A 12,120-nucleotide genomic window follows, 5' to 3' on the forward strand; every position below is an offset into this window, starting at 1 on the left:
AACCTTGTGCTGTTATCCCAGTTCTGGCTCCTTTCCTGGATACATTTTCAGCAGCTTCTGTGGACCCTGCTCCCAAGAAACCTGATAGATTTTACAAGGTGCCTGATGAATGTAAATTTCTTTATAAATGCCCTTCTGCTGATCCTGCTTTAGTGTCTGTCTCTTCTGATAAGCCCTCTAATCTACTTCCTTCAGATAAAGATAGTAGGGGTGTGATGCCTGTGCACTGGCTCAGCAATCAGCGAGCCTCAATCCTCACCATTAATGCCAGTGAGGGGTGTCCATATAGGGAAAGGATAATAAATACACACACAGTGAAGTACAATTCCCCTTAAGAGCACACAGAGATCACAGTCAGCCTGGGGCTGGTTTCTCCCTTTCTCTCCAGGTCCCCAATAAGACTCCCCACTGGCACAGCTATAGGTTCCAGATCTCAGCCTAGTGGGCAAGCTAAAATCTCCAGCACCCTCTCTGTCCAACCAGTGCTTCGTGTCCCTCCCCAAGTAGCTGACACACACACACACACACACACACACACACACACACACACACACACACACACACGCACACACTTTGCGATAAGAGTTTATACAACCACACAGACACTCCTTCGGAAGTCTGGCACAGGTTCTCCAGCTGTGTCCATTTTAGCCTGACTTTACAGTAGATATCATTGCCACCACCCAGATAATATTTATCAGTTACTCAAAGGCCCTTGTGAAAGAGTATTCAATTATACTGTGCAATATTATTATCCAAATGGTAAGTGCAACCAAACAGTCAAGACTTATTTGGTACAGTATTACTATATGCATACTATGCACTCTTAGAGCTTAAATGATCTCTACACAAAACAGTCACAGTTGAAAGGTTTAAACATATTTAATAATAAATAATAAAAACACATGCACTACTTCTTACTACACAGTGCTAGTCAAGAGTTCAGAGACCACAGAGAAATACTTAAAATAATACAGTAGAAAAGTTCTGACATCACAGAAACAACTAGTCTGATCTTCCTATTTCTTAGCTATATCTAAGAGAAAACACAGTTCTAAAATCCTACTTACATATAGACACAGGCAGAGTGGTGAGTTGGATGTTCTCAAGACAAATGCTTTAAATGCTCTCATTCTTTCCGTCCTTAAATTGATAACACAGTACCACTGATTCATTTCAGATTACATCATTTCTTTTTGGTCCTCATGCTAACAGACTCTCAGAGGTTAATAGACCTTTTGATCTTGCAGCTAGTCAGGAACCAAAGCAATAAAATAAATTATACATGCAAATTCTAGCCATTAACTCTGGGCTCAAAACAGTAGGCAGAATGCCTTTCTCTAGACATCTTGGCTCTGAATTTTGACATCAAAGACAGTCATAAAATGCTTGACTTAGCTTTCTTACAGCAGAGTGCACTGTTGTTACATTTTTGCAGTTCCACATCTAACAGCGTTTTTTACCGTTTAAGGGAACAAGTCTGGCTTGTGGCTTATATTAATATTTACAAATGACAAAATTATCTACAAAATTCTATCTGGCTAAGCTGGCAGCCTTCACCTATCTTCACACATCCCCCCCTTCCGGGGAACTCAAGCTAGCTTTTCAAGTGACCCTTGAGAAACATTGCTTGGGAGGGTTAGTTCTATCTGAGTATACCTTACCCTTTTCCCTGTCTTGTGAGCCCATCTGCATTGGCATCGCTAATCCCACTGCACTGCTGCACTGACATATATGCTTGCAACCCTAGGTTCCATCTTAGCAACTTAGCATTTTGCTGGCTGGCCCTGTGTAACCATGTTAGGAGGTTGTGATCTGTCACTACAGTGAATTTTCTTCCATAGAGATAAGGCTGAAGTTTTTACAGTGCCCACACTATGGTTAGACATTCCTTTTCTATAGCTGCATAGCATTCCTCCCTGGATTGGAGCCTATGACTGAGATAAACCACTGGGTGCTCTTCTCCCTCTGAAGAAATCTGGGTAAGTACAGCCCCCCACCCCATGATTTGAAGCAACCACCTGCACAACAAATTATTTGCTGTAATCTGGACTGGCTAACACAGGGGTCTTCCCAAAGCTTTCTTAAGCTCCTGGAATGCCTGCTTACAGGCTGTCGTCCACACTATCTTATCTGGCCTGTTGTTCCTTTTCAGGTCTCTGAGGGGAGCAGCTATGGTACTATAACTGGGGACGAACTTTCTGTAGTACCCTGCTGTCCCTATGAATGCCCTTGCCTGCTTTTTGGTAACAGGTGCAGGCCATGCCTGAATGGCTTCTACTTTGGCAGGTTCTGGCCTGATCTTACCACTCCCTACTCTATGCTCCAGGTAGAAGACCTCTGTCATACCCACCTGACATTTGCTGGGCTTAATGGTCAACCCTGCCCTCTGTAGTTTGCTCAGCACCTCCCTGACATGTTGAAGGTGCTCTTGCCAGGAATGGCAGCAGATGGCGATATCATCTAGGTAATCAAGGGCAAATCCTCCTGCTCCTGCTAGGATATGATCTACCAGCCTCTGGAAAGTTGCTGGGGCATTTTTCATCCCAAAGGGCATCTTTGTGAACTCATACAAGCCAAAAGCAGTCACAAAGGCTGACTTCTCTTTAGCATTGGGAGTCAAAGGCACCTGCCAGTAACCCTTGGTAAGATCAATAGTTGTAAGATACTTAGCCCCACCCAGTTGCTCAAGGGCCTCCTCTGTCCTAGGCATGGGGTAGGCATCTGACTCTGTGTGACTATTTAATTTTCCTGTAGTCCACACAGAACCTGGTGCTGCCATCTTTCTTTGGCACCAGCACTACTGGGGAGGCCCAGAGACTGTTGGACTCTTGAATCACCCCTAGTTCCAACATCTCCTGTATCTCCTCCCTCAGAGTCTGTTTGACTCTCTCAGGCACCCTATAAGGGGTATGCCTAATAGGCCTTTGGGTTCCTGTATCCACCTGGTGCTGCACCAGGTGGGTGCACCCAGGTTTCCCAGTGAACATGTCCCCAAACTCCTGTAACACTGCTCGGATTTCTTGAACTTGGGTAGGAGATAGCTGCTGGGACATTGCTACCCCTTCCACTGAGGTGTCAGTCTGAGCCTCACTGTGGAGATCAGTCACCAGATCTCCCTGAGACTCCTCCTGCAATCCACTGCAAATGCTCAGCACAAGGTGCACCCTATCATGGTAAGGTTTCATCATGTTAACATGGTACAATCTGTGCTCCTGCCTCCTGCCTAGCAGTTCTACCATGTAGTTAACATCATTTACCTTTCTTACCACCTTGTAGGGTCCCTCCCAAGCTGCTTGCAGCTTGGTGTGTCTGACAGTAATGAGAACCATTACCTGCTGCCCCACAGCATACAGTCTACCTCAAGTATTCCTGTCATACCACACCTTTTTCTGTTGTTGGATTTCTGCCAGGTTCTCTGTGGCCAAGCCCATGAGTTTCCTGAGCCTTGTCCTGATGTTTAGGACATATGCCACAACAGACTCCTTGTGAGGTTCACACTCACCTTCCCACTCATCTCGAATTAAATCTAGAGGTCCCCTCACCCTATGCCCATACAGTAACTCAAAGGGTTAAAAACCCTCTCTGTAAGAAAACAACAGATGGGTCTGCAAATGCCCATAGCATGGACTTGATTGTAGAGTTTAACTTCTCAACCAGACCATTAGTCTGGGGATGGTAGAGGGTGGTCTTCAGGTGCTTCACCCCATAGTACTTCCACAGACAAGCCAACAGGTCTGACATGAAATTGGCACCTCTGTCAGTCAGTATTTCTTTTGGGAAACTTACCCTGCTGAAAACCTCTAACAAAGCATTTGCCAACTTTTCTGCCTCAGTGGAGGACAGAGCCACTGCCTCAAGGTATCGTGTAGCATAATCCACTACCACTAGGATATACTTTTTTGCTGTGGAACTTGGGGTACTCAGAGGCCCCACAATATCCATAGCTACCCTCTTGAAAAGGCTCTTCAATCACAGGCAAAGGCATCAAAGGAGCTCTCACTTTGTCTTCTGCCTTGCCTATCTTTTGGCACTGCTTACAGGTCCTGCAGTATCCTGTTATATCTCTGGAAATTCCAGGCCAATAGACGTTCTGCATAAATATGTCTCTTTGTACATTTTATGCCCATATGACCTGCAAAGGGAATATCATGGGCTATGGCTAGAAGCTCCAGATGGTAGGCTCTAGGCACTACCAACTGCTGTACCCTCTCACCTTCTAACCCTCCCTCAGGGGTCCACTCTGTATACAGTAAACCTTTGTCCCAGTATACAGATTCCCCATTCCCTTGAGAATCAGGTTCCTCAATAGCTACCTGCCTCAAGCCTTGCAATGTAGGGTCTGAGAGCTGAACCTGTCTCAACTCTCTCTTTGTAACCCTTCCCAACTCCCCTTCCACAGGACGTCTGGCATCATCTGACAGTGGTGCCTCACTGTCAGCCTGGGTACTACTACTCACCTCTACCTTTGCAGTCCCTCTGTCCAAGGGAACATCATTACCCACAAGCAGCTGTGGCTCACCTTCAGTTTCACTGCTGTAGAGTAGCTCCCTCCCTGAAGTAACCACCTCACCAGTCCTGACTGCAAGTATGCAGTCTGTCTGGGTCACCGCCAGGCTACCAGACCCACATGCTTGTCTCCTAGCCTGACTGCGTGTAACTGCATAAACACATGGTACTGCCTCATCCAAATCCTTCCCAATCAGGACATCTGCAGGATGGTAGTTCAGTACCCTTGTTGTCTCAAGACAACCTACTATTGGCATTTTGTCTTTCCACTTACTAGTTCTCTCACCTTTTGTTCCCCACCTTGCCTCCATGGACATCTGTATGCCACATGGCCCCACTGATTGCATTCAAAACATTTACTCTTAGGTCCTGGACGTGTACCTGGACTAGTGGCTTCCCCTGCTACTGGCAGATTCTGTTGGGGCAGTCTGTGCTGCCCATCATGGGTTCCTTTAGATCCATGAGCAGTACCGGTGGTCCCTTTCCTGCGCAGGGGTGCCCTGCTTGCTAGGTATAGGTCTCCCATCTTCCCCAACTCATCTGAAGTAGCACATTGTCTGTCAGCTAACCAGATCCTCATGTTCTCAGGCAAAGTGCTAAGGGCTTGTTCCCTCACCAAAAGGTCTGCCAGCCCTTCAAATGTGGTGACCTGACATCCACTCACCCACCTTTGAAAATAAGTGCTCAGTTCAGCAACATATTCACACACACTTTTATCTGTCTTGCATCTGTGCTCACAAAACTTTTTCCTATACGTTTCAGGTATTAGCTTAAAACATTCTAACAAGCAATTCTTAACAACAGTATAATCAAAACATTCCTGATCAGAAATTTTAGACAACACAGTTACAGCTTTACCATGAAGTAAGGGGGGGTTAGGAACAGTACCCAGAGCCTTTGGTCAGCATCATACTGTTTACATACATATTTACTGACCTTTTGTGATTCTGGGGTCTGGTTACTCCTTTCCCCATTACCTCCATGACTCTTTCCACATCTAAAAGCATTTTTTACCATTTAAGAGAACAAGCCTGTGGTTTATATTAATATTTAAAAATGACAAAATTATGTACAAAATTCTATCTGGCTAGGCTGGCAGCCTTCACCTATCTTCACAAGGGCCATGGAGAGGCTGGGCAAAAAGATTTATACTGGTGCCACTTTACTTTATCTGCAACAGATTAGTTAAAAGCTTTGCTCTGGCAAGGCTGCGAGATTCAAGTACCTTTTAGTGCCTTTAAGGCATGCTAACTAATAGTATCCCTAGTGTTTAGTGGTGCCCTGTGCCATGTTTTAGTTATTTTCTATTTTTACTTGTGTCTTTAAGGCATGCTATCTGCTGTATCTCTGGTGTCTAGTGTTTCCCCACCCAATCCCCATTATATGTAAGTGCCTTTAAGGTGCAAAAAGAAGAGTTCTCTCTGGTGGCTAGTCATCCCCCTGACCCATTGCTGCAGGCTTTGCTCATTAGTATAGCAGTGTGTGGAAGCATGACAGTCACCTCAACCTGCCCACACACACACACACACACACACACACACACACACACACACACACACACACACACACACACACACACACACACACTCTCTCACACTTTTATCCTCACACATACAACCTTATCCCCACCCAGTCTCACACACAGACACATTTATGTATTCACATTCACCGCTATGTTATTACCCACCCCCTCCCACTACCTGCCAGGCAGACACACTCTAGGACCTACTCTGTCACATGCAGCCCATCAAATACAGTCATACACAGACTCCGTAACACTACCTGTCCACTAAACTCCCCAGCTGTTACCTCTGCTTTTTGGCCATGTTCATTACTGTGAGAGGCCAGGACTGACCGTACTAATCTATGCAGCTGAGTGAATGTAAAGTAAATAACGTCCCACAGGTAGTTCCATGGAGAGAGCACTTGGCTAATTAACCTATGCCTCTTCCCTCTACTGACTCGTTAGCATTTAGCAAGGACACGGAGACAGCCCACCTTGTCTTTGTACAAAAGTACTGTGGTGGGGCTGTGTCTGAATTCGAAAAGGTGTATGATAACTTCTACGAATTTGGCTCATAATCATTGAAAAAAAGACACGCACACACACACACTCTAAATTTAAAATAACATTTCTAACTCATATAAATACTTCAGAGTACTTTCTGTGCAGCTTACAAGTTCATTATACAGGGAACTCATATAGTCTTTCTGTCTACTGTGCATGGCAGAATGCACAACAGTTGCCAGTTCAAAACATGAAGCTACAATTTACTGTCATTTAGGATCACATATCTAAACTCCACGTATTATAATCTCCTTTTTATAAAGTAAGAGTAATTGTATACACTTACTGCTATTCAGTGGTATAGAGCAGCTCAGTAGCCATGGTATGCCAAGGCAATAGCTATGCAGGCTGCTAGGCATTTTATATTGAGAAGGACTTTTGTTTGCTGCATTATTAAATGCAAACCATTCAGTCTGTTTTCTGTAACTTAAAAATTAAAACAACAATTTAAGTAGGCAATCTTCCAGTCATTGTAAAAAGCTTGTAAGTTGCATTTTAAACTTTACTGTGTCACAGAAAGTACTTTAAAAATATAATAAAAACTTAAAGCATTTGCTTTTTAAAACAAAAACTGTCTGATCAGGGTGATAGCACTGAAAGCATTTCACATATAAGTAAAACTAACTCATGCAAACATTATAAATGGTGTGTTTGACATGCAATAGCAAGCATGTGTACAGTTCCTGTTTTGTAAAACAACTGACTCTCATTCACAGCAAAATAAACTAAGGTTATTAAAATGCAAATAAATATAGAATCAGTTTTCTGATCTACTGTTTTATTGTATTCCTATTTCTGAAAAGAGAATATGTTTGGATACTATGCAACATAAACTCCCATATTATACTAAAACCAAAAATCTTTATTATAATAGTAGTAGAAGAAGGAGCTGACTTACTTTACTATGTTAAGCAAATATAATTTTTAAATTTTAACATTAGCAAATATACAGATTTTTTCTGAGCATAATATCCTTCAGGGTGAGTCATATTGGCCAGCACTGGACCTGTCAGAGGTCAGTCTGATGCTATCTCTTTGCAGTCCAGTATTATTTAATACCACCAACCATACTGCGTGTTATTTGCTTATGTGTACAGCTAGTGTGCAAAGACAGACTATTAGAGAAGCATCATTTTATTTTCATATGGTATTTCTCCTTGTTCTTTGGACACTAGAAACATATTCCGGTATATACTGGAGTGTGTAAGGTAACTAGTGAAATAGCCCATACTTTAAATTATATGCATTTGTTACAACTCTGCCTGTGATTAATATAATCATGATTCCAAAGAGCCATAGAACCAGTTTGCTATCACTTAGGAAAGGCATAACATATATTATGTTGGAGTCATAAACTGCTGGCAAATGAGTAGTGCTATACAGACATATTGGAACTTGACATACTGAGTGTCACAAAATAATGAAATCTATACCTTGGCTGATGGAGAAAGGCGTTTTATACAAATACTGAGTCATGTCATATTGAATACCATCACACTGAATCTGTAACTTAGTAGAAAGAGTCTTTATGATAGCAAGCTCAGATGCTCATAAGCCTAGTACTTATTATACAGCAGGAACTTCTCATTGTTACATTTGTTAATGCCTGTTATGTACTTCACAGATAAAGATTCTAGTTGTCTACTGATGTACTATGTTCTTCATCTGTAAATATGTTGTAAGTAATTTCTATGTTAAATTGTTAATCACTATGTAATCCAATGTAACTACTGTCTGTTTATTTTAGTGTGGAGCTTTTCTCCCCGGGCCTCCGCTGAAAATGGACCACGTCCAGTCGGACACTCCCGGTCAACAAATTTAAATAAATAAATAAATAAATAAAAATAAATTTATGCAGAAATACTGATTCAGAACATACTGAATACTGTGACAGTGAGTATGTAACTTGGTTGATGGTTCATGCATTTAGTTATTATAAAAATGCTGTCTTCTTTTCTTCATCATCCTCTCTGACTTCTCAAAACTTCAAAGCATCACATCCCATAAAGTAGTCTCTAATTAATAAATATAGTTTAAACTCAGGATGTTGGGAATTTTTCCCACCTGGTATCTGTAGACCCTTTCACCATTACTTATTCAGCCATGTGCTGAACTACTGGCACAGAGACAGGGTGTTGGCAAGGCCTACTGTTGGTCTGATTGACAATCTATTGCTTATCTGTTGTTTCTGAGGGTCATCTAAAGGAGAGATTGGTAAGACAGAATTAATTGAGGCTAGCTCTTTTTTCTAATCTTTGGGTGGGTATTGGTACAAGTTAAAGACCAAGTAAAATCTTTGGACACCATTCACCAGTAATTTAGAACTTTATTAAATAAACTAAAAAACAGAAAATGTAGCAAACACATTTTTGCTGTCACTTCAACATGCCTAATGAAACAATAACAAAAACATGTTTGCCACATTTTCCATGTTTTTAGTTTGTTTAATAAAGTTGTAATTCACTTGTGAATGGCGTCTAAGAATTTTACATTTTAAGTTGATGTTTATGCTTTAATTTCCTAGACTTCATCATGGTGGTTTTCATTCTGGCTTTTATGTGTTGGTACAGACTGGACTGGAGCAGGTGCTGGTGAAACTGACAGTGCAACTGTAGAAGCCAGCTAAAATGAAGAGTACAAGGGAGAATGCAGTTTAACACTTTGCATGTTAATACTCCAGGGAACCGGTAAGTAAACTATAAAACACTTGGCATCTGGTATGTAATAAATAGCAGCCTCCCCTGTCTCTGCCTCTGCTCTCCCAGCTGTGATAACCTGAAGCCAGTCAAAAAAGAATCATTTCCTCCCAAAGAGGAAGACCTAACTAATGATTTGCCAAGATAAACCTGATGCTTTTAAAGAAGCCAGAATGATGAAAGTGGGGTAAGCTGATGGATTAGCACAATTTGGAGGTCACCAAAATATCCAAATAAAGTTAACAAATGATTTGACTCCATGGTGGCACCATGACCTTGCAAGGGATATCTCACCCCTTCAATAGTCTGATAATCATACCCTTGTTATTTATGGACCCACTTTCCATCTTCTCTGGTGCTATTGCATGGGAGTATGTGTTCCCAGTTTATTTAGTGTAGAATAGTCGAATATCAGAAATTGGTGCGCTTTGTAAGAGCTGTTGTAGTTGTACTTCTCTATAGCAGTCCAAGCTCAGTGATAAAGTCTCACTATTGTCAGTGCAGAAAGCTGCACAGGTGCTATATTAGCCATTAGGCAAATCTGGGTTTTATCAGAGCAACTGTTGTAGCCATGAGTGATCTTCACCATTCTTCCATTTTTGAATGAGCTGTTCTCTGGTTATATTAATGGTAAAACAAGTACAAGAGTTTCAAAGAACTGACAGAGTGTGAAGTATGTTTCCTGCTCCATCTGTAACCATTAGTTGTGCTTAGATCAGATACATAAGCTGTGCTAGTTCTGATGATTGGTGACTAGTCCAGTTAAAAGGTGCCATTTGCTCCCAAGTTGTTCCAGTGTAGTTATATTTGTTGTGTTTCTGCAGTATGTGCAAGGTTGCATGATATTAATTAAATGCATCATTACAGAGGTGTCCTTGTTTCTTTTCCTTTCCAGTTTGGTTACCAGGATGTTCACAGCCAGATGGGACCTCTTAAGGGCCATCCTCTGTCAGTTACTTATCCACCTGCCCGTCGACCAGAAGATCCATCTTTGTCTGGTACACCAGTATTCAGAAGCAAAACCCCTTACCGTGCTAACCCTGTCCCTTCATACCTTAGCCAGAAGGAACGGGAAAGGAAGATAGTACGGGATCTTATTGCACTATACTTATCAAAAGAAAAGCAGGGTATGCTCCACTCACAGAGAGATCGTCGTCTCAACCAAGACTCTCAGTCTGTGAACCAAAACCTAAACCAACAACAATACTTAGGGGGTAATGATTTCCCTGATGATTATACTGAGAGCTATTGGGCAACATTTGAAGACAATGGGGAAGATCTCCTTGGAGAAAGGAACCAGCGTACACTTAAGGATTCCAGTATTGATTCTGTTAACATCAGCAACTTGAAAGGTAATAAAACATTCTCTGTTTATCATTTTGTACAACTCAAAAGCCTTTATTAATCATCTTCCTAGAAATCTAAGCCAAAGATGGCTTTGTCTGGTTTAGGCATATCTGAATTTACCTGGCGTAGAAATACATTATGATAGGATAACTATATGTTCAGAGGTGGAACAAAGCAGGGGTAACCACTGCTTTCACCATCTCAAAAGAATTTTAGGAGAGTAATAAGCCATAGGAGATGTATGATAAAAAATTTTATTACAGGCCTTGCAACATATTAAAGTGTGAAAGTTTTAAATTCGTATTCTATGTAGCTTATTACATCAAGAAAACGAATGTGCTTGATGTATTTTTTTTTAATTAGGAATAAATATGTGATTGTGCGTACGTAAAAAAAGGTATTGTTATATAGTCTGTAGAGTTGTTGCAGAATTCTAATAGGTTGACAGTGACTCAAAGTATCAGAAATTGAATTTTTCATCTTTTCTAACTTATTATTCCTTTTCATATTTAGCCGTATGTTTGCATGCAAAATTAAAATGTCTATATGTATTTATCTTGATATGTAGGTTATAGTACCTCAAGAAAAAAGGAGTTCCCATTAATATGGACTGCTTGCTGTGATCAGCTACACTTGCCCTACTGTCATTGTCGTGACGGTTATTAGTCAGGCACGTTATAACATGATTTATGATGCTGTTCTAATTAGCCCTCTTACTTAATGGAGACCTTAAATCTGAGACAAAAAGCGCACTCATTTACAAGGTACAACTGTTTCCATTGCTTTTATCTAACATCATCCAGTGAACAAAACTGATCTGTTGTTTTTTGTATTATAATATTATAAATTTCAGTAACATAATACATTTCAAAACTTCAGTGTTCATTAGTTATGTATAAATATTATTGACAGATTCAAAAAATATGTTAACATACATATACAAAAATATGTTCTTATGCCATGTCCTACATAATCACCATAGATTACAGCCTTTGGAACTCTATCAAAAAACATTTCATAGAAATGTTAAAAAAAAAAAAAAAAAAAAACTTTTAAAGAGTAATAAACTAATCACAATTATATACAAGTAACTTTTTGGAGATGAGATAGCAAATATATCTAACAAATCTAACTTTTCCATAGCATAGATCTAGTCTACAACACAATATAAGGGCTCCAACTACCTTTGTTAACAGTTCTGTTAAGTTTCTCTATACTGATGTTGAAGAAATCAGAGTGCCCATTTGTTCATTAATGTTTTCCTTTGTTTTAAGTTCTCTTTTGAGATTTTTAGGAAACTTCGACTTCATATGGTTGAGACCATAACACTGAAGTTTAGAAACTTCGAACAGTTTAAATGGAGACCGCCATACAGCGAGGAACGGGAAATTTGCCGTTCTCATCATTGTAGTGCAATCTCAGAGTTGGTATATTTAATTAGCAGGGGGTATGAAGTTTTGAACTTTCAAAACTTCAGTGTTATCGACCATATTATGAAGT

The 12,120-nt window shown here is 40.7% G+C and overlaps 1 protein-coding gene across 2 annotated transcripts in view; it reads left to right on the forward strand.

Annotated features, from left to right (window-relative positions):
* Nucleotides 1-12,120, forward strand: part of PTPRN (protein tyrosine phosphatase receptor type N) — a 2,492,130-nt gene that overhangs the window by 1,007,259 nt on the left and 1,472,751 nt on the right. For both annotated transcript variants that reach the window (XM_044075862.1, XM_044075864.1), the window contains exon 6: nucleotides 10,169-10,625. In XM_044075862.1, coding sequence (XP_043931797.1) covers nucleotides 10,169-10,625 — 457 coding nt within the window. The remainder of the gene's footprint in view (nucleotides 1-10,168; nucleotides 10,626-12,120) is intronic.

Source organism: Protopterus annectens, chromosome 6.part1 (assembly GCF_019279795.1).
Source record: "Protopterus annectens isolate FY-2018-M chromosome 6.part1, PAN1.0, whole genome shotgun sequence".
Classification (NCBI taxonomy): Eukaryota; Metazoa; Chordata; order Ceratodontiformes; family Protopteridae; genus Protopterus; species Protopterus annectens.